This window comes from Coturnix japonica, chromosome 4 (genome assembly GCF_001577835.2).
Source record: "Coturnix japonica isolate 7356 chromosome 4, Coturnix japonica 2.1, whole genome shotgun sequence".
NCBI classification, from domain to species: Eukaryota; Metazoa; Chordata; class Aves; order Galliformes; family Phasianidae; genus Coturnix; species Coturnix japonica.
This window is the reverse complement of record NC_029519.1, coordinates 44,075,522-44,100,843: the sequence shown is the minus strand read 5'-3', so window position 1 is coordinate 44,100,843 and position 25,322 is coordinate 44,075,522. Positions and strand designations below refer to the sequence as shown.

The following is a 25,322-nucleotide window of genomic DNA, read 5'->3' as shown; positions in this document are numbered from 1 at the left end:
TAGCTTTTATTGGAGCCCTGAATTAGGCTTTTCATTACTTAGATAACTTCTGCTGTGAAGAGGCCTCCTTATTATTGCCTTTTCATTATAGCTTTGATTTTTTTTTTCTTTTCCATCTTGTCACCTAAATTTAGCTAACGTCTGAATTAATGTGGTCAGCAACTCTTGTGAAAATGTCCAGCAGGAGTTTGTCTAGTAAATACGTACGATTTATTGAGATACGATAATTGGAAAACACTTAACTTGAAATTTTTTTAAGAACATGTTTTCCAAACATAATTAAAAATAATAAAAAGCTCTGTGATTGGTATGGTGTATTATTAGTCTGTAGATTTGACATTTTCTCTGAGTACAGAAATCTTGGTGTGTTTTGGTACTGTTCAGTGTCCTTGGGTGAGAAAAAAGAAATTATTATGTCTTAAATGAGATCACGGAATCGTAGGGGTTGGAAGGGACCTCTAGAGATCATCGAGTCCAACCCCCCTGCCAAAGCAGGCTCCCTACACCAGGTTGCACAGGTAGGTGTCCAGTCGGGTCTTGAATATCTCCAGAGAAGGAGACTCCACCACCTCCCTGGGCAGCCTGTTCCAGTGCTCCGTCACCCTCACTGTAAAGAAGTTCTTGCACACATTCATGCAGAACTTCCTATGCTCCAGTTTCTGGCTGTTTCCCCTTGTCCTGTCTCCACACACTGCTGAAAAGAGCCTGGCCTCACCACTTTGTCCCCCAGATCACTGAGTTTTCCTAACTATGAGAACTGTATCCCTGATGGGTATTTATGGAACTGTTGGGCTCAGATATGTAAATGTTGAAGTTACCCTTCAGTTACTCCTGAATCTCTAAGTCAGCTCTTCTTGGTTTGTCTGTCTAACTTGCTTCCTTGTTCCAAAATGTCAGCATTGATTCTCTGTGCAGAAATGGTGCCTTGCAGTTCTGGTGCTAGTGTCTGCACTAAAAGCTGCAGGTCTTTCTTCACAGGCCTTCTGCTGTGGCCTCCTGCAGTCACTGATGTGCAGTCTGTCCTTTTGGACGTATCATTCTCCATCGTGGCATTGACAGCGACCTCTGATATTTCAAGAGCATGAAAACCAGCCTTAGAATTCATCCTATAGTGATTTTTTAACTGTGCACAGCTCAAGGGAGATGCAGATCAATATCCTTTTCTATCCATAGCAATCTCTGTTTGCCTTTTGTAGAAATGAATGTTACCTTCTTTACTTAGTTTGACAGTTCTGATTTTATGGCTGTAGTTTGTTCTTCTAGGTAGTGGACTCTTTCCTTTATTCCCCTCATACTGTTCATCCAATGCCAAACTGATAAGGAAGCTTAATCTATCATACAGTCAAAATTAATATTTTTTTTTAGCACTTAAAACTCATAGTTGTTTTACTGACGATTTTAAAAGGTGTGATTATATTGAAAATGTGTCAGCTGTGGTTTTTCTTCTGTTGTTACTGTTTTAATGTATGAAAGAGAAGTTCTGCCAAAAAAGATTCATCCATCCTTGCATGTTTCACAGACCTGTTTGTTTCTAATGTGCTTCAGGTTTTTTTTGAAATTAAGGTTTGCTTTGTGATTTGTACCTAATCTTGTAGGATTTAATCACCTTTTGTAGTTCCTCCCTGTAGTGCAATGGGACTGTTCTTAGGCTTAAAAGAACTATATGATTAAATGTTGTACTTCATTGGTGGTGTAGAACAGTTTCTAATTTCAGCATAATAGTTAATCTGTTGTCGGCCTTACACAAAGGAATAGATTTTGAATTGTTACCATATTATTAATGGAAAATTTACTTGTATCTGGCAAGCTGTAACATAAACTAAGCAAAACACTTGGTGCTTTGGAAATGCATTGGTAAATCATAGTCAATTATGTTGCAATTCTCGAGAGAACCAGAATTAAAAATAACAACAAACCATAAAGAATGAATGCATGCGTATTATGCTGTTATCTTTCATACCTACTTAACAGGTATCAGAACAATTTTCTATGATGCTATTTCTATTCCTGGCCCACAAAGGCAGTTAAGTTTTTGTTCCAAGTAGAACAATAGCCTTTGATGGTAATTTAGAGACCCCGTAGTTGAGCCTTTTTGTAGAGCTGTGGATGTGTGCATTTATTTTTATATGGCCAGCTGTTGCAAGCATTCATTTTGCCTTTGTTTAATGATTGAGTTTGAATAGATAACTAACTCTTGGGATACTTACTAATACTGAAGAATTGGATGTGCTCCTTTTTAGGTGGAACTTAGTTCCAGTGTGCTCAGCTTTCTTTACATGTAAGCCATGGTGTGATAATGTTTGTTTAAGGTTTCTTGGACACCTGAAAGATTGACCAAGGTTTGTGGGACTTGCAAGTCTCAGTTGCTTCTTTCAAGACTGGCTATGTAGTGGGGTTGCCTCCCAGGCTCTCAGCCACCACACTTGGTGCCTGTCCTCAATAGGGCAGAAGGAGAACATGAAATGAAAATGCTTGGTGTTTGAAAGACTTAACAGACTTAGTTTGGGAAGGTTAATCCAGTCTATTGTGTGCTATTTCCCTGGCCTGCAATGCCTGCAATTCCTGCCAGACCATCTCCTTCTGGATGGCAGACAGCCTGTTCCACCATGGGCCTCTCCACAGGCTTTGAGGAATGTCCTGTATCCAAAACTACTATACTTGCCTCTTCTTTCCTGACCTTAGCGTCCACACAGTTGTTTCACACTTTTTGCTCACATATGTTTTTTTGGAAGCATTTTTAAAATAAAGATATTGGAATTTCTATTTCACATTGTAATTTGTCATGGAAAATATTCTGTCCATGCAGAAATTTGGCATGAAAGATTACCTAAATAATTTATTTGATCTCTGTAAAGATCTGCTGCTGAATATGAGGAATGGTAGTGTTTTTCAAATTGTACCCATCCTCTAAAGGAATGTATGCTAATCTAGAAAGTTTCATATTTCCACTGCTGGAGTAACTGATAATGTTTTCCTGAGAGCTTTACGTGTAATTAAAGACAAAGTCAACACTATTATAAGTAGTGTGATATTTCATCTCCTTGAAGATGATACAAATTCAAAACATAATAGAAATTTGTTATTGTGCACTAAGAAAAGCTACCATTTTCAATAAGTTGACTGGCATGATTTTTAGTTTATTGCATTTTTCTATACGATGCCAACTAGAGTCAGGTGAGTGTTTTTAAAATGTACTTCAATTTCCCTTGACACAGCAACAATAGTGGCAGCTAATATTTGTCAAAACAAATACCTCTAATGTAATGCTTTCTACCTTAAGGAAAGCATCTACTCTTTCTTATAGAACGAGTATAAATAAAACTGAGGACATTAAGCATCACGTATAATGGATAAGGAAAATGTTACACTGTCAAACTACTTACTGGAGATTTTATTTCCTGCCACCCTTCTAACCCCAATAAATATCTTTAATGTTTTTCAGAGACTTCAGAGCAGAGTTGGTGATTTAGCTAATAATTTCTGGGTCCTTGCATCACAGCCAGTATAATCTTTTAAACGCTCATTGATATGTTTTTAAAATGTTTCTCTACCCCCTCATTCTCCATGGGAGATCACCAGGAAGTGCATAGCTTCCCATCTTTTATTTTGACTTTTCCATGGCTGGCTTGGTCTTTAAGGTTAGTAGGGGAAGGATCTTGAAATGTCTCTGTAATAAGGCAGTTCATAATGTGTATACGCTATGATGCAGGAGGCATGCAGAGAATGGCCTGTGGCTTTTTCTGGTACATTAAGAGAACCACATTGCTGGAAACAGTGATATTTGCAGTGGACCAAAAACTGTCCTGACCTGAGAAGCAAGTTTTCCTTTGAAGTTCAGGTACTGTCAAGATTACTGACTGTTTGAAGATCATTATTTTTTTGGACCCAGGATCCGATCCATGTGGTATCAACGACTCCTCCCAGTCTTTTGTCATCTATTAATTTGCCCTCTGTCACATTTCTTAGGTCATAAATGAAGATACTAAATTGTATTGATTGTAATATTGACTCTTGGTGTAATCCCATAATGACTGGCATGCACTTGGACTTCATGCTGCTGATCACGGCTCTTTGAGCTGAGCAGTTCATCCAATTTTCAGCCCAACACACTATCTCCTTATCTAGCCTGTGCTTAATCAGTTTGTGAGGATGTTCTTGGAGAAGGTGTGAGAAGACTTACTGAAGTCAAAATTCACAATACGCAGTACTTCTCTGTCAGCCCAGAAGCCAGTCATTTTATTGTAAGAGCTTATCACTTGTGTCAGGCATGACTTATTGCTCATAATTCCATGCTGACAACTCCCAGTCACTTTCTTGTCCTTCACGTCTTGAAATGGCTTCCAGAGTTATTTGTTCTGTACCTTTCAACACAATGCAAGTGAGGCTCACTGATTGATAGTTCATTGAATCTTCTCTTTTTGAGGAGGGAGTTGATTGTTTTATCTGACACTCATGATCTTCTCCAGATTGCCCTGACCCTTGAAATCCAATTGTTTATCTGGAGATGTGTTCTGCTGGGCCTCAGTGCAGTGTCTTCACCTGCAGGGTTTGCTCTGCTGAGAGTTCAAGCACCACTGCAGAGTTTGCATTCAGTGGAGTGCTATGTACTCTGATGTGTGGCCTTCCAAAGTGTTGCCCAGTGTCTATGGGCACTATAATTGTACCTCTTGTCTCTTGCTGGGATAGTCCCATCTTTAATGTCTGTCTAGTTACACAGGTTAATGTTATTCCTAAATGGAGCAGTGAAAAGAAATCAACACTTGGAATAGAGCTTGGAAAGCTTGTACAATACAATTTCCTTCTGCTAATTGCAAAGTAAGGAACCCTGAAAAACATGAAAAGGCTTAACGCAGGACATGTATTTTACATTCTTGAAGATGTGAGGCCTTTCTATAAAGTGATTGCAGTTGCATTAAACATTAACCTTGCAAAGGGAAGAAACTCATTTCCTTCCGTGTTTCTCATTCGAACATACTTATACAACCTGGAGAACTTAGCTGGTCGTTCACAGCGAGGGAGCTGGGATTTTCATGATTTGATGATATTGATAACTGGACTTATTGCGGAGGTCCACTAATGTTTTTTGAAGAAGCTAAAACTAAACTTCTGATTGCTTCAACTTTTAATGGCTTTAGCTTTATCTCCCTCTAAAATTCCAGAACTACTTGTTCCTTCAACTCTGGCAAACACATACTGCTGCTGGAAAAGGACACCATTCAGAATTTGCCTGTAGCTTTGGTTTAGTTAAACCAAAGTCAGTGTCTTAGAGGATCACTTAAGGGAGTAGGGAGCAAGAAACTTGCACTTTGATGTGAGGTACAGCAGGAATAAGAGGCAGAGCAGTCAGCATCAGCTATGTTTTTACATAACTGACAATGTCAGGCTGTGTCTTCCCTTGGACTCATTGCTTATTGTTCCTACAGTGGGTTAAGTGCATTAGATAGGCTGATAACTTCATTATTGTTCTACCTCAGCATTATTCAAGGCACGTGTAAAGTATGTCGAGAAGGAAGATTGGATGTGATAATGGCAGCAGGTAGAGCAGGGTTTTTTTGCTGCAGAGGTGTGTTATGCTTGGGCTTCATGCTGCTTTGTGCTTGCTGAAGAGGCAAAATGGGCACGAGCTGAGCTAGAATAGCATGAGTAGATTCACAGAGCAGTGTGTGGTGTTGATTTCTGCGTTCAGGAAGAAGTGACATAGTAATGCAAAGAGAGGTCTAGAGATATTATAGGCAGATGGCAGCCTCTTCCTTGAAAGCAATGATCATCTGATATTTATTTCAATAAGTATATATCTGCAGTGGAGCGTGGCAGCAGGCCAGAATTCATTCTAGTGCAATCTTGAGCCAAAGAGACAGGGATGTTGTTTTGCAGCAAAGTAATGTGATCATCCTTCTTCGTAGCTCCAGTTCAACCAAACCCATTACACGTAAGAAATGAAGGTCAGTTGAGATGCTCGCATACATGCCTAAGCTTAAGCGTACTTCAGTATTCTAGCCATACTGTTTCTGGGACTCAGAACAGGTATTTTATAATCTAATCAGATTCTGAGTAATAGACAGATAGAAAGAAAGTGGAAAAGGTACAGATGGAAAGGAAAAGAGCTGAGTTAAGCTGGAAGGACTGAAGATAATAGGTTTGTGTAAGTAAAAATATAGTGAGTAGCTTTTCATTCACTCATTTAAAGTTTTGTTACCACTTCATTAGCATAAATGATCATCACATCTGATGTTCAGGATCCATTTTGCGCTGCCAGAACAGGGTAAACTATTCCTCGTACATTTGAAGATTAGATATATGAAAAACAAGGAAACAGAGGATGATTCTTTAAATTGAAGTAGAGGAAGCTGAACCCTGGTGGAATCTGTTTTATCATTAAGTATGAGACCTGTATAGTTACTGGTTTGCAACATACAATCCATTTAATAAATTAACTGTGCAGTATCATACAGGTACTGAGGACAAAACGTCTGCTGAGAACTCTGCTCAGAAATGAGTGCTGTGATGGCTATGAGCCTAATAATTTCTAACCCAAAGGGAATCATAGCCATTTTATGGCTATTAGTCCCAGTGCCAGCGGTGATATTTGGCTTACAGACTGTCCTCTGTCACTCTACCCTGATTTACAAGGAGGCAGAACTGTGACTGTGAAGGAAAGACAAAAAGTCTGGCATCAGAGTGGCACGACATACAAAACACTTTGTCATCTAAACTTGAATATTCATCAGAAATCATTACAGCATATTATGAATATTGCACTTCTCTATTAACTCACAGGGTTGACTGCATAGGGCTTTATCAGTGAGCTGAGCAGCTGATGATGAAAGTCCAGTAAGGAAGAAGAAGGTGGTTCTTCAATATAAGTATGCAAAGTATTCAAAGACTAATAAGGAAACGTGATGTAAAAGGATTCCTGACACACTGCCCTATTGGAATTAAAATGAATAATGGAGTAGAGACCTCTACAGTAGAATCCCCTGTCCTGGTGCTGTCCCTCCCACAGGGCAGACAACATGAATGTTGATCATTCTGGATTTCTTGTCTCTTCTACATCATATCACAGTTCTGAGATTTGGGTTTATAATGAATTTGTAACTCAGGCTAATGGCATTGCTATGGCTAATGTAGTAACAGATCCCTGAAGGAATTGAAGGTATTAGGAATAAATCATTCAAGCCACAGGGAGAGTTGCCTGCCTCCTTTGAGCCTCGTGGTTTACCTTTTTTTTTAGGAGAACTTGTTTTATCTTCCCTTCAGGCTCTTTAATGTTCCTAACCTCTAGTAATTGCCAGCTGAACTAATATTTCCCCAGGTGTCCACATGGATAGAGTATCATAAATTGCAACTAGTAGTCTCTATCAATGAAACGTCTGTTGGACTTCACAGATGAAGCATCTTTCAAAAGCAGAGTTAAGACTGTGAGGTTTCAGTCTTGGATGAGTGAGCCAAGGGAAGCTGGAAAAGGAGGAAACATCCTCCAGGGAGGACAGTGTTGTCTTCTGGTGTCCTGGAAAGACAAGCATGGAATTTTACTCTTTACAGAAGTAAAAGCAATGATTTGAGGCTTTTTGGATGATGAGAGGGACTCCTAATGGCAAGTGTAAGGACTGTCTGAAAATATTTACAAATAAAGAATACTCAAAGGGATCTACAGAAGACTGTTATTTGTAGATACTGTTCCTTTTTGCCAGATATCTGTTCTTTGAATAGAAGTTACATAAACTCAGTACTGCACTGCAATGAGATAAGAAGACTAAAGCTACAGCATTTTCAAGCGTACATTTTGAAATGTCATCCCAACATATTATGAAAAAGTCACCTGTTCTTTAGGATGTAGGTTTTTTAGTGACAGAATTGCTTTCTGTAGTTCTATATTTTCATTTCTTTGGTTAAGTGGGCATTTACTCTTTTCAAGGCATTCCTTTCTGTTTTGAAATTAAACCTCTTGTATTTTCTGCTGTTTCAGTGCCATTTACAGCACATAAACTCATTTATTTATTAGCCATAGAGCATAATTGCCCACCTCCTCCCGTGCTTTGCAAATTTGTTTCTGCAATTCTTTTTTGCTTTCCTTTTAAGAATGATGTTCATACTTGAATATTTTGGCAGGGTTTTAGAATTCACTTAATTCTTTCAATTTGGGCAGGGAAGCAGCTCTACCCTTACACAAGCAGCAGATTTGGTGTGATGGCATTAGCAGTAACTGTTGCCTGATTGCAGTATTCACCAAAATAGTCACCTCTTTCTGTGGCTGTTTTATGTATGCCAAGTCAGATGATATCAGTGGCTGATGAGGCTGCCTGCTGTTCTGGGAGTAAGCGTAGTATGATGGCCGGTACAGGAGCTGGTCAATATGGCTGTTGTAAAGAGAGAAGAAAAACACTGTGAATCATATCAGTACTTCTGAATACCTCTTGAATCCTCATACCTGCCACTGTCAGCTGTAAAACAACTGCTTCCCGTGACAAATGACCAATTCTCTGCCATTTCCATGCAAAGTCTGCTTTTGCATATGTTACAGTAATGTGGAAGAAATAATAAAAACCAAAGATGGAGTGATATCAAATCCAGGGAAATAGGGCTACTTGCTGCTGATTTTTTTTTTTTTTCTTTTTTCTTCTGTCTGTCTTTCTGTCTGTCTTTCATAGATTTATGCAGAGAGCTGAACTTGGTCAAATGTGCACTTAGCTGTAGGAGCTCTGTTCAGGCCAGAAGTGGATAATCCTTATGACTACCCCACTGAATGGCTGATTCTATCTGAATCTATTACTTTGTAATAAATTCAAGCCTAGGCTCACATTTTTATAAAAGCCATATTTTGATGGTCATATTCTTCTTGCTGCTTTATTATAGTAATAACAATTACTACTCTAATAGACTCTGCCTGAAGGATTAAGGGTCATCACTGCTGTAGTTAAATGTTACTTTATTCTGCAGTTAATGCCATAGACAGAGTTGTATGCAGATTGCCATGTGTTCTGCTCCTCTCAGAACTCCTTTTGCTGATTTTAAACTCTGTAGTACTTTGTACCAGTTTGATTTGCTCTGTTACACAATGTGGTCAGGAGCAGATCAAGGGTATGATGGTAACTAGAAATTAACAGGGAGATAACAGGAGTCCTAAGATCATGGTGGGGGAGGTACGATATTACTGTTTCCTGATGGCATATGCTCTGCAGAAGGAGTAGTGATGCTGAGTTAGCTCATGCTGAAAAAATACACACCTGGGGCATGGGAGAGACAGCCTGTATTAACTCTTGCATGGTTCTCTTTCATTTTAGGTCAGCAGGAGGTTTAAAATATCACTTTTTTGGAAGTTGAGTGAAATGTACCTCAGAATGACTTTAAAATAAAGCCATTGGCAAAACAGGCTGCATTAGGAGCTACCAGTATTCTGTTATGTAATGAGGACGGTCTAAATGTTTTTTCATGGGAGTATTTAATATCATTAATGGTTCCAGTGGATGAGGAATATAGCTGTACTTCTTTTGCCAATTAGATTTTCAGTTTTTTGAGGTAAGTAGAGTCTTTAAAATCTTTTGAGAGTTACTGGAAATAACTGAGAGTGGAAAGCAGCATTTATTCCTCCTTCTTGCAAAACATAATTAAAGTAACTTGCACTGCAGGTTTGCTCAGAAGCCTGCAGAGGTATTATGCAGAAGGTACAAGCCATCGTATCTCCTTTCCAGCCTGCAGTGAAGAGAAGACATCTGCTTTGAATGGTTCTTGATGCATGAGTCTCCTTGTGGCTACGAAGTCCTAGTTTTCTACTGCAGTATAAGTACAGCATGCAAGGTTTATCAGCAGCGTCAAGCTGGACATAACCAGTGGCTGGCTCATCTTCTTAAGGTGTCTGTGGAGCAGGCAGCCCTGTATTGATTGCATCAGATGAAACTTTTCATGCATAAATGAACAACTGAAGAACAAATGCTCTCCTCTGGAATTGAAACATAATGACAGCAGTCTGGTGAACTAAAGCTCTTGTCTTTAATTAATGAGTTAGTATCTCCTTCCCCCTACCAGCCTTCTTTTCCTGTGAAGCTATTGTTTCTGTGCTTTGTAGTGAGCTTCATTGCCACTTATGGGAATGAATTGTTTGCTTTTTTAAAAGAAATATATATGTAGTCGTATTACCTACAAGGTATTTAAAACAATGAGATTGATACAAAGTCCTGAAAATGTAACAAAATTTGATCTGTATGTCCTATTTCATTCTTTCACAGCTGGTTTAAAAAGAAGCCAAACCCACAAAACAAGTGTGGTCCTCCAGACTAGATCTCTGGCATATTTGTTTACTAATTATTACTGTAATATTTCCACCTTGTGATATATTATTCCAAAACCAGTAGCAAGTAGCATCTGGCTATAAATAACAAATATATTTTTCCCAGCTGGTATTTGAATAGATGTTTTTTTTTTTTTTTAGTGAGGACTAAGAGGTTTTTAAAATCTGTCCTAGTTTTGGGTGGCACATAGTTAATTTTATTAACCTATCAGCTACTAGGAAGATATTTACGTGACTCAGTACATGGCAGCTGGGTGTTGAGTCTTTGCATGTGTTTTTTTTTGAGACTGGAGGTGGGTTATGATCTTGCAGTGTGATGTGCTGTGTCCTTTCTCTGCAGCATTCAGGAATATTCTTCTGTTTAGTTCCTTGTATTTCCTTAGCTTCATCTTTGTATTCTATGATTTAAGAGCAAGGAAATTTGAACCTCTTTGACAAAGGGAGTTTTTCATCTTCCTGCTGCTGTGGTGTGGAGAATCTGATAGCATTTTTAACAAACAGGACAGCACTTCTGAAAAGAGTTCCTGTGCGAAACAAAAGGCTGTTATGTGTTAGACCTAAACTTGGTATTGCTGTGACTTTGGATGTACCTAAGACCCTTTTTGATATACGACCTAATTCTTCTTGGAGACCAAACCCCACAGTGTTCATGCAGTTTATTCTTAGATAAGACTGCATCTAACAACTGCAGTACCTATTGTATGTATAGGTGATATCCATGCTTTGAATTAATGGCTTAATTGCCATTACCTTTTCTATTGCTTAAAACAGCAGTAAAGATTTTACTAACCTGCGATGTACAGAGCTGCAGAATTCCTGACAACCTGCTTCCAGCCAGACCTTAGAAGGCATTGTGTTTCTACAAGGCTAAGTTTTTTTTATTACAAAGTGCTATTCTGTAACCATGTCCATCATTCCTTGCTGGTCTCCAGCAACAGGTAAAGTTAAGTTACCATCTTTCCTCCTTGGAAACAACCCTCCTTGTGTCTTCAGTGTGTTTCATATCTGACAAGCTTAAAGTAAAATTATTACTGTTCTGTTTGTTAGCCTTATTAGCTTATGAAATCAAACTATTTGCCTCTGAGAAGTAGCTGAGTTCAGATATGTAAGAGACATAAAGATACTAACCCTTGACAAGTGAAATGTAACGGAGTATAATATGAAAATCCAGAATTATTTCATTCATCTTTCTTATGTGTTTCTTGTACTTCTTAATTATAAGTACCTTTTCCCAAGGGTTTATATTTCAACATAGCCCTTTTTTCAACCCCCCTTGCTTGATGGCAAAAATACCTTGCTATGATTTAACTTCACATTTTAGTCTCAACTGTTACTGTGCATATAAGAAAAGTTAACTGTAGAGGGCAGTATTGATGAGTATTTTAATGGAGTGGTTGGATTCTTCCAAAAGCAGTGACATTGAAAATAATATTGTAATTTCCTAGAAAAGTCACATTGAAGAAACCAAACAGCAATGATGAAGTAATGTGTGACATCAATTTTTAGGGACTTGTCTTCACTGTGGAAAACACACAGTAGTATATGATAGAGAAAACACTGCTTTGTTTAGGTTGTTTCAGATCCAGTTGGTTTCTGTGTTAGCTGAAATGTTGTGGGAGAGGGAGAAATTATTTCTTAGTATAATTGCCTTGTAAAAAGCACTGTCTGTGCCATTCAGACAGCTTTTTCAGCTTGCAGTAGTCAGATGAAATTTCAGGACTTTGGAGAGAGTGAAATAGGATTACTTGTCTCAGAAGTATGCTACGGGACTGAATCATTCTGTTTTCCCTGAAACTAGAAAATTTCTATCTCCAAGACATGCATATATGACTGGTATTTCAGACTCAAAGGGTAAATTTAAAGGGTTCTAGTGAATTAAAGCTGGAAATAGAATTATTCCTTGCAACTGTGTAACAGTGGAGTTGGTTTCTGCTGCACTGAAATGTTCAGTGGGACCCAGCTGTAGGAATACTATCTGATTATGTAGCTCCAATTGGCATAAAAATAGAATAATGGCATCTTTAAGATGAGAAGTAAGAAGAGCAGCCTGATGGCAGAGGAAAGCTCTTGCAGTCTAGCTGCAGAAGGCTGGAGGTGCTCCTTTACTTGCAGCTGCTGTCTTGAAGCCAGAAAGCACAAACAAAAGGAATACCTTGGGAGCCCATAAAGCTTTTTGTTGGTGCATGCTTGTCTTCCATTCTCCCATATGCAGTGCTCTTTTGCGTATACATCCGCAGCCCAGGATTGCCATAGGGCAAGCAGCTGAAAATTGCTTGCCTCATTGTATTTGTTGGACTGTGGTTTTGGTCATCTTTTTAGTGGCAAGGGCAAACCAATGTTAGCTTTCACATCCTTGGCAGAGAGACTTTGTGCCATCCAAAATATCGTTGTTAAAAATTCTCTGTATCGATATTGTGATTGCAAGGATGTTTTTTTTCTCAAAGCTAGCAATTACTAAGAGATTCGAAAAAGTAGCTCAGGCTGCTACCTGCACTTTGTTCTGAAGATGCCCTTTTGCAAATCTATAAATCCTAACCTGCCCAGCGGAGCTCTTTAACAGATGTTATTAGTTTGGTTTAAGTCAAGCGATTTGACATTCATTGAACAGAAGCATTTCTTGAGGTTGGTAGGTGCTGTTCTTGTACTTCAGCTCAGACTTTGAAATTTGTCTTTGCCACGAGCATACATGGTTTGTTTCTAAATGCTTTGCGAAGTAATATTTCATCTGCTAGCTTCTCCCAGATGCCACCAGCATCTTCCTCTGCACTTGTTGTCTGTGAAAGTGGCCTAGGGGCTCCTACATCCAGTTAGATGCCAGGAGCTCCAGAAGAGCAGAGAACCCTGTGTGATACATTTGGATTTTTTTTTTTTCAATTAAATCAGCATATGCAGTGTTACATATTGCTTTGCAGAATGGAATAGCTCTTGGAGAGTAACAGCCAATTAAAATATACTCTTTTCTTAATGCATATCACAGTGTAGGAGAGCTGTAACAAATTTCAACAATAGCTTGCATGAACTTCAGCATTATCTGTGATATTTTATTTTTGAAGTGCTTCTTAGTAAAAGTGACTAATTTACTTGGGTGTACAGTGGGACATTTTGAAATCCAGAACTACTGCCTGGAGGGAAACGACTGCTTACATGAATTGATACTGAAAGGATGTGGGGGAATGGTTTTAAACTAAGAAGGGGAGATTTAGGTTAGATATTAGGAGGAAATTTTTCACTCAGAGGGTGGTGACACACTGGAACAGGCTGCCCAGAGAGGTTGTGGATGCCCCATCCCTGCAGGCATTCAAGGCCAGGCTGGATGTGGCTCTGGGCAACCTGGTCTGGTGGTTGGCGACCCTGCACATGGCAGAGGGGCAGAAACTGGATGAGGTGATCTTCAGGGTCCTTTTCAGTCCAGGCTATTCTACGATTTCTTTTGGTCAGTAATGCTTTTGATAATCATGGTGTTTGCAGAACAGGCTTTTGTGCAACGACTTACTGAGCAGGAAGGAAGAATGGTATTACACATGTCTAATGTAGTAGTATTCCACAAGCTGGTTAGGGCTGCTAAATGCGCTGCCAAAACCACTGTAAACAGGTCTTTTAATCCGATTAGGTCTCTGAAGTGTTGATACAATACGGACCAATAACTCCTGCAGGAAATCCAGCTGCTTCAGATTGTTGCACAAGTAATAGTGTCTTTTTTCCTACTCGCATGCTGCCCAGAGCTTTTCATTCACCACTGTTATGAAACGCTACTGTGCCCAGTATTGCACCTTCATAAAAATAAAGAGGAAAAATAAAGATAATGGCTGGGTTGGGCTGTGGTGTGCAGGATCCCAGGAGGGTGCTGGGGAGTGGCAGTGACAAAGGCCGCATGTATTTTGGTGGCATTTCACCTTTTGTGAGCCAGTTTTCAATACGAAATGTATAAAAATCCTTCCAAAAGCTAACATTGCCTTCATGGTGTGCTGACAAACAAAGCTGTGACAGGGCTTTTGCTGAGGAGTCCTGCTCCTGGGATATTTTGCAGTATAGCTGGATATGGTGTGGGGTTTCCTGCGGTCTGGCTGCCTCCCTTCCCTGTTTGTTTCACCAGAATCACGTTACAAATACACATATCAGACAGCACAAAGGTTTTCTGTCTTTTTGCAGGATGGCCTCATCTTCCTGCTTTCCTTACAGCATTGTGATATGAGGCTTTGATTCTCTGGCAGGTGTTATATGGTATATTTTTTGAGCCCTCTGTCTCTTGGCTCTAAGGATACCCTCTGCTCTGTGACTTTATGAAGCTGTTTATTTTTTTCTGAATTCTGAACTTCAGTTCTTTTGAACTTGTATTACACATCATGTTTTGGTAGAATACCCTCTCACTTCCACAGGTGTTATGCTCTCTTTAAAGTGCTTGTATAATTTTTACTGTGCGTTGCAACAACATTCCCGACTGTCTGTTTTAATTCAGAATTTCAGATGTAAATGCTGCTTTAACGTTACTAATGGTCGCCTCTACTATCAATATCTCATAGTCATGTAACAGAATCTCCTACGGAGTTTCATCTGTGCCTTCTATTTTAAATGCATATTTTCTTGGAAATTAGCAGATGATAGGATGTTCAGGATAAATAATAATTGTTGCTCTTCTGAGGAGCTAGGTGAAGTTGAATATTCCCATTGAAATAGACTGGCGAGGGCTTCAGAACTCAGCAATTTGTACCTTTTAGGAAGCCACACTGCCTTGCTTTTGTCTCCGAATTTATTATGCTTCCCAAGTATAATGTGACACAGTGAATAGGGCAGGGGGTGGGGACATCGTCTTCAGCTGACACACCGCTATCAGCGGGACCGTGTTTCTGGCCGTAAGATTTCACAGTCATTGGTCGTCCGAAGAAAGCCTTTCCATCTGAGGATTGGACAAGACGATGCGTCAATTTGCTGCCCGTCTCCAAGGTACTGCTGATGCTGCCTCCACAAGCTGGCTAACGTCACAGCTCCATCACCCAGCGGGGTGTGGGCTTTTTTCTCCTCTCCTCTGTTTTAATTCTGTATTTGCTTCCTCCTGCATTTCTTAATCTGTCTTCTGCCAAATGCTAACAGCATGATATTTTGCAATCATTTAGGTGAATACAAGAAGGACGAACTCCTGGAAGCTGCTAGGTGAGTGCTGCTTAGAATATAAAGCATATTTTGGGGGTGGAAGGAAGAGAGGAAAAGAGATTTTCAGAACAGTGATGTTTTATCATTGCTTTTGCATGAAATGATGCAAACAAACCGCTTAATTAGCATAAATCTCTTTGGACTTTCCAGTCTGGTACAAATGGAAAAGCCTGTTTATGTAATTGAAATCCCCCATCGTGGTGGTTATAAGGTTAATATTGAGGTTTTTGCTTTAAGCTGTTTAAATCCTCTTTATCATTTTGTGACTGTTCTTTTCGGGGACAAATTAAATATTAGAAATAATCCTTTGTGGGGTTTTTTTTTTGTTTGTTTTTTACTACTACCTTAGGATTTATTTTGAAAATAGGCTTTAGCAGACAGAACATATGGAAGCCTATAGAAAAGGTGTAAAGTTCAGTCTTATATTCCAGAGATGCTTGCTTACATCCTTCCTTTTTGTGGCACAAGACCGTATTTATAGGCTGTTTATTCTTATGTAAAATTTCAGTCTATTGGTACGTAGTTATTCCAAACATTGTGGGCCATATGCGAGGTAAAGGTATTTAATTCAGAACAAGCAGTTCAGTAAATGGCTTTCAGAGGATCTGTAAAATTAGATAAAAGAAAATACAGGATGAGGTTAGGGAAAGAAACAAAGTGTGCTTTTGCATCATTTATTATAATGTTATTTCCTGTAATTTCACTTGATTTTGAAATGTTTAAAAAATCCTTTGGCCATCTGACATTCTCCCTGGCACAGTACAGATTTCAATATATGATACTTCAACATCCAGCTCCTTAGCAAATCTTTTGCAGAGAGCTGTGGTTTTTTTCCCCCTTTTCCTAATTCCCTCCTCTTGGTTTACAGGAGTGGTAATGAAGAAAAACTGATGGCTTTATTGACTCCTTTAAATGTGAACTGCCATGCAAGCGATGGGCGCAAGGTAAGTTAAATACCTGTTTTATACTTCCATTTTCCAAGAAAGCCCAATTTAACCACAGTGAGAAGCTTAGATATATAAATCCAGACCATGTATGTGGGTGAAACCTAAATGATGCATTTTTTACCATCAAATTAAATGCTGTCGCACCTGACACTGGCAGTTGTGACAGAGCAGCAGTCAGTAGATGTGGATTTTGGTTGTCTTTTTTCTTTTAAATGTCAGACCCTGGCATACATATAAAGTGAGACCCTAGGACCCATGGTAACAAAACCAAAATTCACTGTTGCACATGGATAACTGGGGGAGGGAAGCTGTTATTGCGTGTGAACATTGTCTGAGTGAGGTGATTTGTATTCAGCTTAGCCCCTAATGTGCTGCCACATAGACTGGCAGTGTATCGATGTGATTAACACCTTCTGCATTTTCTTAAAATTTGCCTTATTGTTTTGACTTTCTCTGTCAGAGATGTTTGAACGAGTTAAATTAAGGATTAGACTGAAACTGGAGGAGGGAAGAACACGCAGAGTGAGAAGTAGATAGTACCATTTATGATGTTTGAGACATCGAGATGCTGGTCTGTCTAGACTGTTGAATTTTCAGACATTGAGGTTTTTATTTATTTATTTTTAAGTGTACCAGAACATTCCTAATCTGCATCTATTAATCACATCTCTCATGCAACAATGCATCTCACCCCTGGAGAGGAAAGCATGAGAGTGTTTTTTCCTGTATGATGTGTTGGTGCAAAGTGTAGACCTCTGCCCATTTTAGAGCATTTATGAAAATACATGGTCCCACTGAAATCAGTGGAGACGCACCAGTTTACATTGCCTTTTCATTAAAAGACATCGTGGCTTGTAAATGGTTGTTAAAGTAACTCCAATTTTTAGTATAAATTTTAAGCTGTTTTCTCAGTTGTGATACTTGTAATGCCCAGTATGTGTAAGAAAACTCAGTCAGTTTTCAGATTGTTTACATTTATGACTGATGAAAGTTTCAAATCTTTTAGGTTTTAAATCAGTTAACTTTATGATCTAGGAACAGTTGAAGAGAGGCTTTATTTAGTTTATCTGTGTTGGAATGTATGGAGTACTCCACAAATTTTAAGATTAAACATATTGCCCGTAGTTCTTGGCTTCTCTTTTTCATTTCTTTAAAGACTTTTCTGTTCAAATGAGACTGCATTTGGATATGAATAGTGCGCTGCACTATAATAATTAAGTGCAGTGATGTACAGCAATGCATTACTGAGTAACTGAGTTACCATAATTATTGATTTAAGGCCAAAGGCAGAGTTGTGATTTCTCTCGATAAGGAGAGGTATCAGACCCTGTAGATATGTCTTCTGCAAGAATTCACTCTAAAATGAAGGAAAAAAAGTTCTTATTAATTTAGTAGAATTTCATGTATTATTGCATCCTTTGAAATAGTTTGGAAATTTATGCTCAAAACTCAGCACTCCTATTTTCAATAAAGATTATTCAATCTGGACACTTCAGTAATTTGTGTGTTTGGTTGTTAGCAAATGTATTGGTTATTAATACTCCTTGAGAATTAAGATGGCTTACCATCCATATTAATTAGCTTTTAAAATGATGTCTACCAGATGTTCTTTTCATTGTATATGTGCAGACTGTTTAAGGTGAAGTAATTCTCCACAGCAGGTGTGCTATTTAACTGTTAAATGTTTTAAGTCATGACCTTCAGGTCCTGGGCATTTCATCTCCCAAAGTTCTACTGCAAGTGAAGGGAGCTTCTCAGTCTACAGCATAGCTTTTGTGCAAATTCAGGTCTGTCATGGTGCCTCCAGTTTGACCTATGGTGATTTCCCTTACCTGCAAATCTCTCCATTTTGGAAGATATGTTTTTCATTCCTTGGTGGATTTCAAACCTTGAAGATTTTCAAGCCTCAGACTTGGCATAGTGTAAGGCAACAGACTCAGTAGAGTGTGAGGGCCAACTATGCATCATAGACATCTATAGAAACTCCTGTACATTTCTCTGCTTTGTGTGTTAATCTGCTTTGCACACTTTGGAAACATCCAGCACTATTTTGCATAGGGAATAATTTAGTTTTATGGATGAGGAAAATAAGGTGAGTCACAGTATTGATTTTTTTGGGTTTTTTTTGTTTCTTTTTTAATACTCAAGGCTATGAATTTCTAGAAGGTGTCATCTAACAGCCGTTGCACTGGAACTGCTGACAGAATAGCAGAACAGTCACTGTTTGGTTGCTCACAGTGCTGCTTTGTTTACTGATCTGTGCACTTTGTTTTTCTTTTCTGGAGATCTCTTCTGTGTAATCTTTAAATTACCCATGTATGCTGAGAGCTGGAGTTCCTGATTTTCCTACACACCGACCTGCTGGGAATGTTTACATCACAACCAGATAAAAGGGATTAGAATATCAGGACAAGTAGCTTCTTGGTCTGAAACCAGCTTGGGTTGGAAGTAACAAAGACTTCCTGCATGCTATGTGCTTGTTGCAACCTTTTGGAAATATATTGATGGGTAGAGTCTGATTGCTAGTGGACGTGCTGCTAGAACAGGTACGGATGGTGTTGGTAACCATTGCTCCATCTGTTTGCTTAGCATAGACACTGAGATTGAAAGTGGAGTGGAAACCAGCATTTCTTCTCTGTCAAGAGTAAGGTGAGACTTTGACACAGTGGAGATGTTCACATTACCGAAGCTCTTGAACTGTTGTCTGAAGAGAAGATTCACTCTCTGTTGCTAGTCTTACCATTTTTTTTTAGATGGAAAAAGGAAAAAAAGGGAACAGTTCTCATACACTAGCTAAAGTGTTACTGCATACAGTGTAATTTACAGAGTTTTGTTTTGATGACCAAGAAAACTCAATGGTAATATCCCAGAGAAACAACCACTTAGTCAAAATCGCCCATTGCCTAGCTTGATTAAATATTGGCCTTTGTGTCTGTTGAACAAGGGTACAAACAATACTTCACAAGTATTGAGCTATACAGTAGAGCGTATGTAAATTGAAGCATTATGCAAAGGTAGGGTTTCAAAAGAACTGCTGTTTTGTTGTTGATGTTTTTTTTTCCAAACAATCTTAATTTGTTTTCTGAAAACTAGGCTTGAGTTAAAATAGTCATTTCAATGCCGTTTAGTTTTGGTTTGATTTTCTTTTTTCAAGAGAACACTTGAAAAATAACAAGTGTTAGGAATGTTACTGGAATGGACCCTCCAGGAAGGTGGTTGAGTCACCACCCTTGAACGTGTTTTAAAACTGTTTGGATGTGGTGCTCAGGGACATGATTTAGATGAGGGTTGTTAGAGTTAGGGTAGTATGGTTAGGTTGGGGTTGGACTTAATCTTTAAGGTCTTTTCCAACCTGAGCGATTCTATGATGTGATGTTAATGTTTAACATATAACTGGTGTCTTAACATCTACTTAGTGTGCTTTGCAAAGTATTTGGTGAATCAAAATGGAACTTATTTAGACAGGATTCTCCTGGGTACATACATACTCCTGGTGGGTCTGAAATTTCACTACCTCTAGTTTCTGAGCTCTGCCAAATAATGCATAGGTATAATGGCTGCAATTGAATTTAATGGACAGTACTGAACTTTCACACTGTTTAGAAAGTCAAGCCACGTATTTAAGCATCTAGTACATAAGGTACATAGGCTTTGGAGATTTGCTTTCAAGTCTTTGTTACTGCTACTCAAATATTCTTTTGTTCAGAAGTGTTTTTTCAAGACCCAACTAAGAATGTTGACTATCTAATATTCTGAAACAACAGGATCCTGTGTTCTACTGGAAGCTAAAACTGTATGTATTTTTTTTGTACTGAGAGCTGTATTTCTGATGTTACAACAGTCACAGCTTACCTAAGCAGGTAGTTAGTGTCAAAAGAGAGGCTTAAAATGAAATCTATCAGGATTGCAGGTTGAGTTACAGCTCTCTCTTAGCCTGCTTATTTCCTTTGGGAAGCTGTTATGGAAGCTTGAAAGGTGTCTCAGGAAGAAATTGATGTTGCATCTGTTATTATTATTTTTTTAAATACAGAACTGCCTGAACTAGTAAAGACACTCTGGTTTTAGTAATTCAGATTAAAAATGTTATCTACAAGGTAGACTTCTTATTCACATCGCTTCTTGACAGCTTTCTAAAGTGAGCTACATCCAGCTGACATAGTAGCTATTAGTAGTGGAAGGATCTTTTTTTTCAGTTGGATTTTTACTTAATATCCAGCCCCTATTCTCCATTTCGCATGCTGAAGTCATGCTGGCTCCGAAGTATTCTGATGTCTGTCACTAAGTCTTGGTTGTTTTACATTGTGTCTGCAATTTGGTGGTGTGTTTTTTCTACTCTTTGTGTTCACGTTTTGTGTGAACCACGTGGGGAAGAAAAAAAGGCAACCATAGTGGCTCACAGCTTGTCTCACATAAAATTATCTGGCACAAGGAAGAGATTATTACCAATAAGTGGCACAGGAAGTCATCCCTACACAGCAACATAATTTGCCTTCCTACCCCATCTCTTCGAAACCAGAAACTTAAGAATTTCTGCAGTGAGTGGTAAAGAGCTCATGAACAGCACACTGCCATCCTTAGCCAGTGAATATCTATCCTGTATACGTGGCAAAGATCCCACGAAAATAAATAAATAAAATAAAAATCTGCATTTATGTAATAAAAGGTCATTGCTAGAGAGGGTATGTGACCCTACTTCATTTTATTTCATTGTAGTTTTCTGGCTCCCAGCATCAGTCTCTCATGACTTATTGTGGTGCCTATCCAATGTTTTTTTGCTATGTCTTTAGACAGCCCTGGCTCCGGAATGCCAGTAGCAGACCTTTGCATGAACCCTTTTGATAAATCAAAAACTTGACTTTTGCATATATTATATAAGAGAACATGTCTTTAGCTCTTTCCTTTTTTACCATATAGTCACTCAGCTGTTGTGCACAGTGCACCATTCAAGTTCATGGATGCAGGGTAGCAGATATAAGAAATCCATCTCCAAGAAGATCTGCAATGCAGTGCCTGGATATCAGGACCTCACAAGATCTTGTGTGGTTGCATTTAATGGAGAGAATTGAGCGGAGTGGCACAATGTCCCCCAGTCCTGCAGTGGGATATCACTTATACAGGCTGCCATTCTATTGGGTGTTGCACCGTATTCCTTCTCCTGCCTCTCTCCTACTTCTTCCTCTGTATTCGTAGCCAGCTTGATCAGCCTGTGAAACAGGAGCTGAGAAACAGAAAATTAATTCTACCAGAACCAGGCAATTTACCTTTCCCCTTACCAAGGAGTCTTCCAGTCTCCTGCTGATAAATGGATTTGCCAAGCCCTGATTTATATTCTGACTGTTTTCAACTATTTTTATGAAAAATTGTGCAGTTCAAAAGAAAATTGGCTTCCTTTCTAGTTTCTGAATCTGTATGGAGCAATCAATCCATGTTTTCACAAGTGTTTTCTTTGCAGTTGTTAAGCCTAGAAACTTTGACAGTGGTTGAGATTCTCTGGAAATAACTTGTCTCTAGGAACTGGGGAGATGAATTAAAATCCATGTATTGCAAGATTTGTGGTCAAACTGTGTTGGTGACACTATAGACCTCTCCAATTGAGTATGTTTTTCTTCTGCTGCAGCAGCAAAAATGAAAATGAATACCACATAAATGCATAGGTCTGTTTGTACTATAGATACAATGTATGGGTTTTATTCAGATGAATGTTGAATAACTTCTGGAATAATGTATTGAAATTTCACATATGATACCAAGAGTATTGTTTAAGTATTGTGAAAATGACACTTTTATAAAGAGAAAGGATGCATATGTGAGCAAAAGAGTCAGGAGCAGATACCTGACACAAGGTAATTCTGTCATAACCAAGAGTAACTATGAATATATGTGAACTCTACACGTACATATATATTTATGTATGTCACGTATAATAAAATATTTGGAATCACAATTTATGCATATTATTCCCCAAGCTTTTATGAGTTTTTCTTCTGCTGATATAAATTGTATGTCGTGTTTGTAGATTATCAGAAGTTGCCAGACCCAGGGCTTATCTGCTGCACCAAAAACTTGCATGGAAGATGGGAGCAAAGGAATCATACGTAGAAATCAGAGAGCAAAAATAATAGGATTTTTGTTGAAAGCAGACATCCTGACAGTGTATGTATTTGCGTGATTCAGAACAGATGCTTTCTTAGTTTAATAATAATAGCTTTAAAAAAAAATCATTTGACTAGAAAATATTGCTTGAAAAAGGCAGCTCCACACAGTGCATCCAAAGCAGGTATTCCAGAATTACTGCAGACAAGCCTTTGCTGCCTCTGCTTATTTGCTACGTTAAACTTCAGTCTGATTTTGATGAAGTACTACAAAACATGTTTGTGGATGCGAAAGGCGTGTGTGTAGGGGGGGCTGTATAATATATATAAATACATATGCATTTATCTTCATATATATTTTAAAATTATATAGGTATATATCTTTATAGACATTTTTATATACCTAGCTGTGTGTGTGTGTGCATTTAAATACGTATGTGTGTGCATCTCAGAGGTACGCCTAGGTAGTGTGTGGTTGCCTAGGGATAAATATGAGCCAGAACACATCTGTTTTTCCAAGCTAATTTTCTGGGCAATGAGGGAGGGAAGAATGAACATCTGTTTCTGTTGAAAACAAAAATACTAATCTGAAAGCTAATTGTTTTAAAAATGTGTCATTGTCAAAATTGCTTATGGCATTTTTTTTTTCTTACTTTCAAGATCTAAGAGGTATAGATTGTCTTAAATTGTATTGCTGTACTCAGTGAGGGCTCCATGCCAATCAACTGTATATGCTTTTCTTCCATCTCAGATAAAAAGTCTTTCACATTACATAGGTAAAGCAAGTCAAAAAAAGGGAGCAGCTTGGGGCTGGGCTACAGTCATTCTCCAAATATCTGTTCCAGCCTTAGGTTAATCTGTGATCCTTATGTACTATGTAGTAATAGATTTGTTAGGGTCTGCACTTCCAGCCTGCATGTGGATGAAGGGCATCAAAAAGTTGGAGTCTAGGCCATGAATTTGTTATAATTAAGTGGACTGGTGGAAGGAGGAACATGGGACTGAAGTCCTTAAAAGCAGCTCCTGCTCTCTTACTTGAATACATGCCTCGGTGGTAAAAATAAGCATCACATGTCAGATGCAAACAATTTTGTACTCTTCAGTTTCTCCATATTTTTGTCCAACACTTTAAATCAAAGCCTGTCCTCAAAATGAATGGTTATTGCTGGGTTTGGGTAATGCAGATCTATGTAAAAAGAGACATCTCCAATGTAAGAGAAAGTGAAAAAGCAAATACAGTTATTTATGTTACATGCTTGGAGTGGAAGCGCCAAAGCAATGCATACATTAAGAGGAGAAGAGCATTTTAAAATGCTCCCAGCTGTGCTTTGCTTTTAAAAGACTATTTTGTTTCTGTAGTTCCTGGGGAAGTGGTGGTGTCAACATCTCTGGAGGAGATCAAGAACTGTGGAGCTGCGGCACTTGAGGGATGGTGGTTAGTGGCACGGTGGGGATGGGCTGACAATTGGGCTTAATGATCTTAGTGGTCTTTTCCAACCTTAATGATTCTGTGTCAGAAACAGAGATGTGCTGTTGTACTTTCTTATACCGTGTGATCCCATCTTATTTCATCACTCAGACATGGCAAAGTGAACAGCTTGATTGCCTGTCCCCTGAATTTGTAAATGTGTAAATGACTTGGCTTCATTTCTGTCTCTGGTGTTACCTAATAGCCTGCATAGCCCAAGGTGATATATTCTGCATAAGATGTAAAACTGTTCTGCCTGCTCAGATTCTGTTACAAGCTCTTAAATTTTGTTCTCAGATATTTCATGTATTTCAATAAGTATCTCTTCACCTATTGTTTTCAGGTAGTATTCAAAGTGTAGTCCATTATGTCTAGGAACGGAACCCGTGCCTTTGAAGACTGGAGGAGATTTACTCTACAGTCATTCTCTCTGTATTGATTTCTAAATGTCAGGAAGTCTCATTTGTTAGGTCTTAGTGTGCTTTTCAGAATACCAACACTCCAAGTTTATTGGAAGTACTTTTTTCTTTCCATACCTGATCTCTTTTCCCTTGATGACTGGATTCCCACGGGGGACAGCTTCTGGCTTTATGCTATTCATCTTCTGTTGAGAAAACAAGTCAGATTTGAGCGGAGCCATTTAATATTTTATGCACATTAACTAAATGCTGCGGTCTGCATTTGGCTGTCTGTTCACAGAGCATCCAGAGATTTGAGTAGTGATGTTATTTCTATTACAATTTTGAGCTGAGTCCTTCCCTTCGAAGAGTTTGCTGAGGTTATGTTTGAGCTGAGTGTAGAGGCTCAGTCTGTGGACTACACATTTCATTTCTGCATATGGTTGCCTCCAAGGAGTGCTGTAGATGCCATTTCTATCCTCTTTGTCGCTTCTCTCTCAGAATTCTTGCATGTGCAAGTTACTGAGAAGCCAATCTTTGCATTTTCTTGCTGTTTTTTCTCTTTTGAATGTGATATTAGAATTCATTGTGACCACTCTGCTGTCTGAATTTTCACCCTAGCATCACCTTGTCCCACCAGGTTGTGGGATTTTGTGATTCTGGTAGATCTGAAGAAGGGTTTGCTGCTGGTTTAAATTCCTTCAGCTACTCAGTACACAAACTATTTTTGCCTGCCTAATTGTATTTTAGTCTGCAAGATTTTGTGATCCTTGTGATTTTCCTTTAGCTTATAAAATCAGCTATTTGAATAATTGCTTCTTAAGTGTAGTAATCTCTATTGGTTTGCTGTTTAATCACACACTGAGTTCTTTATGAAGCATTTCCTAGCAGAAGGTTCATTAGCACTGTGTTTATGTCGTGGTCTCCGTTAGTCTTCATGCTGCCTGTTAAAAAATTAAAATAAGAAATTCTTAGCTACCTCTT

At 38.6% G+C, this 25,322-nt stretch overlaps 1 protein-coding gene across 2 annotated transcripts in view; it reads left to right on the top strand.

The window, feature by feature from the left end:
- Positions 1 to 25,322, top strand: part of TNKS (tankyrase) — a 95,922-nt gene that overhangs the window by 30,830 nt on the left and 39,770 nt on the right. For both annotated transcript variants that reach the window (XM_015861652.2, XM_032444430.1), the window contains exons 4-5: positions 15,397 to 15,433; positions 16,302 to 16,377. In XM_015861652.2, coding sequence (XP_015717138.1) covers positions 15,397 to 15,433; positions 16,302 to 16,377 — 113 coding nt within the window. The remainder of the gene's footprint in view (positions 1 to 15,396; positions 15,434 to 16,301; positions 16,378 to 25,322) is intronic.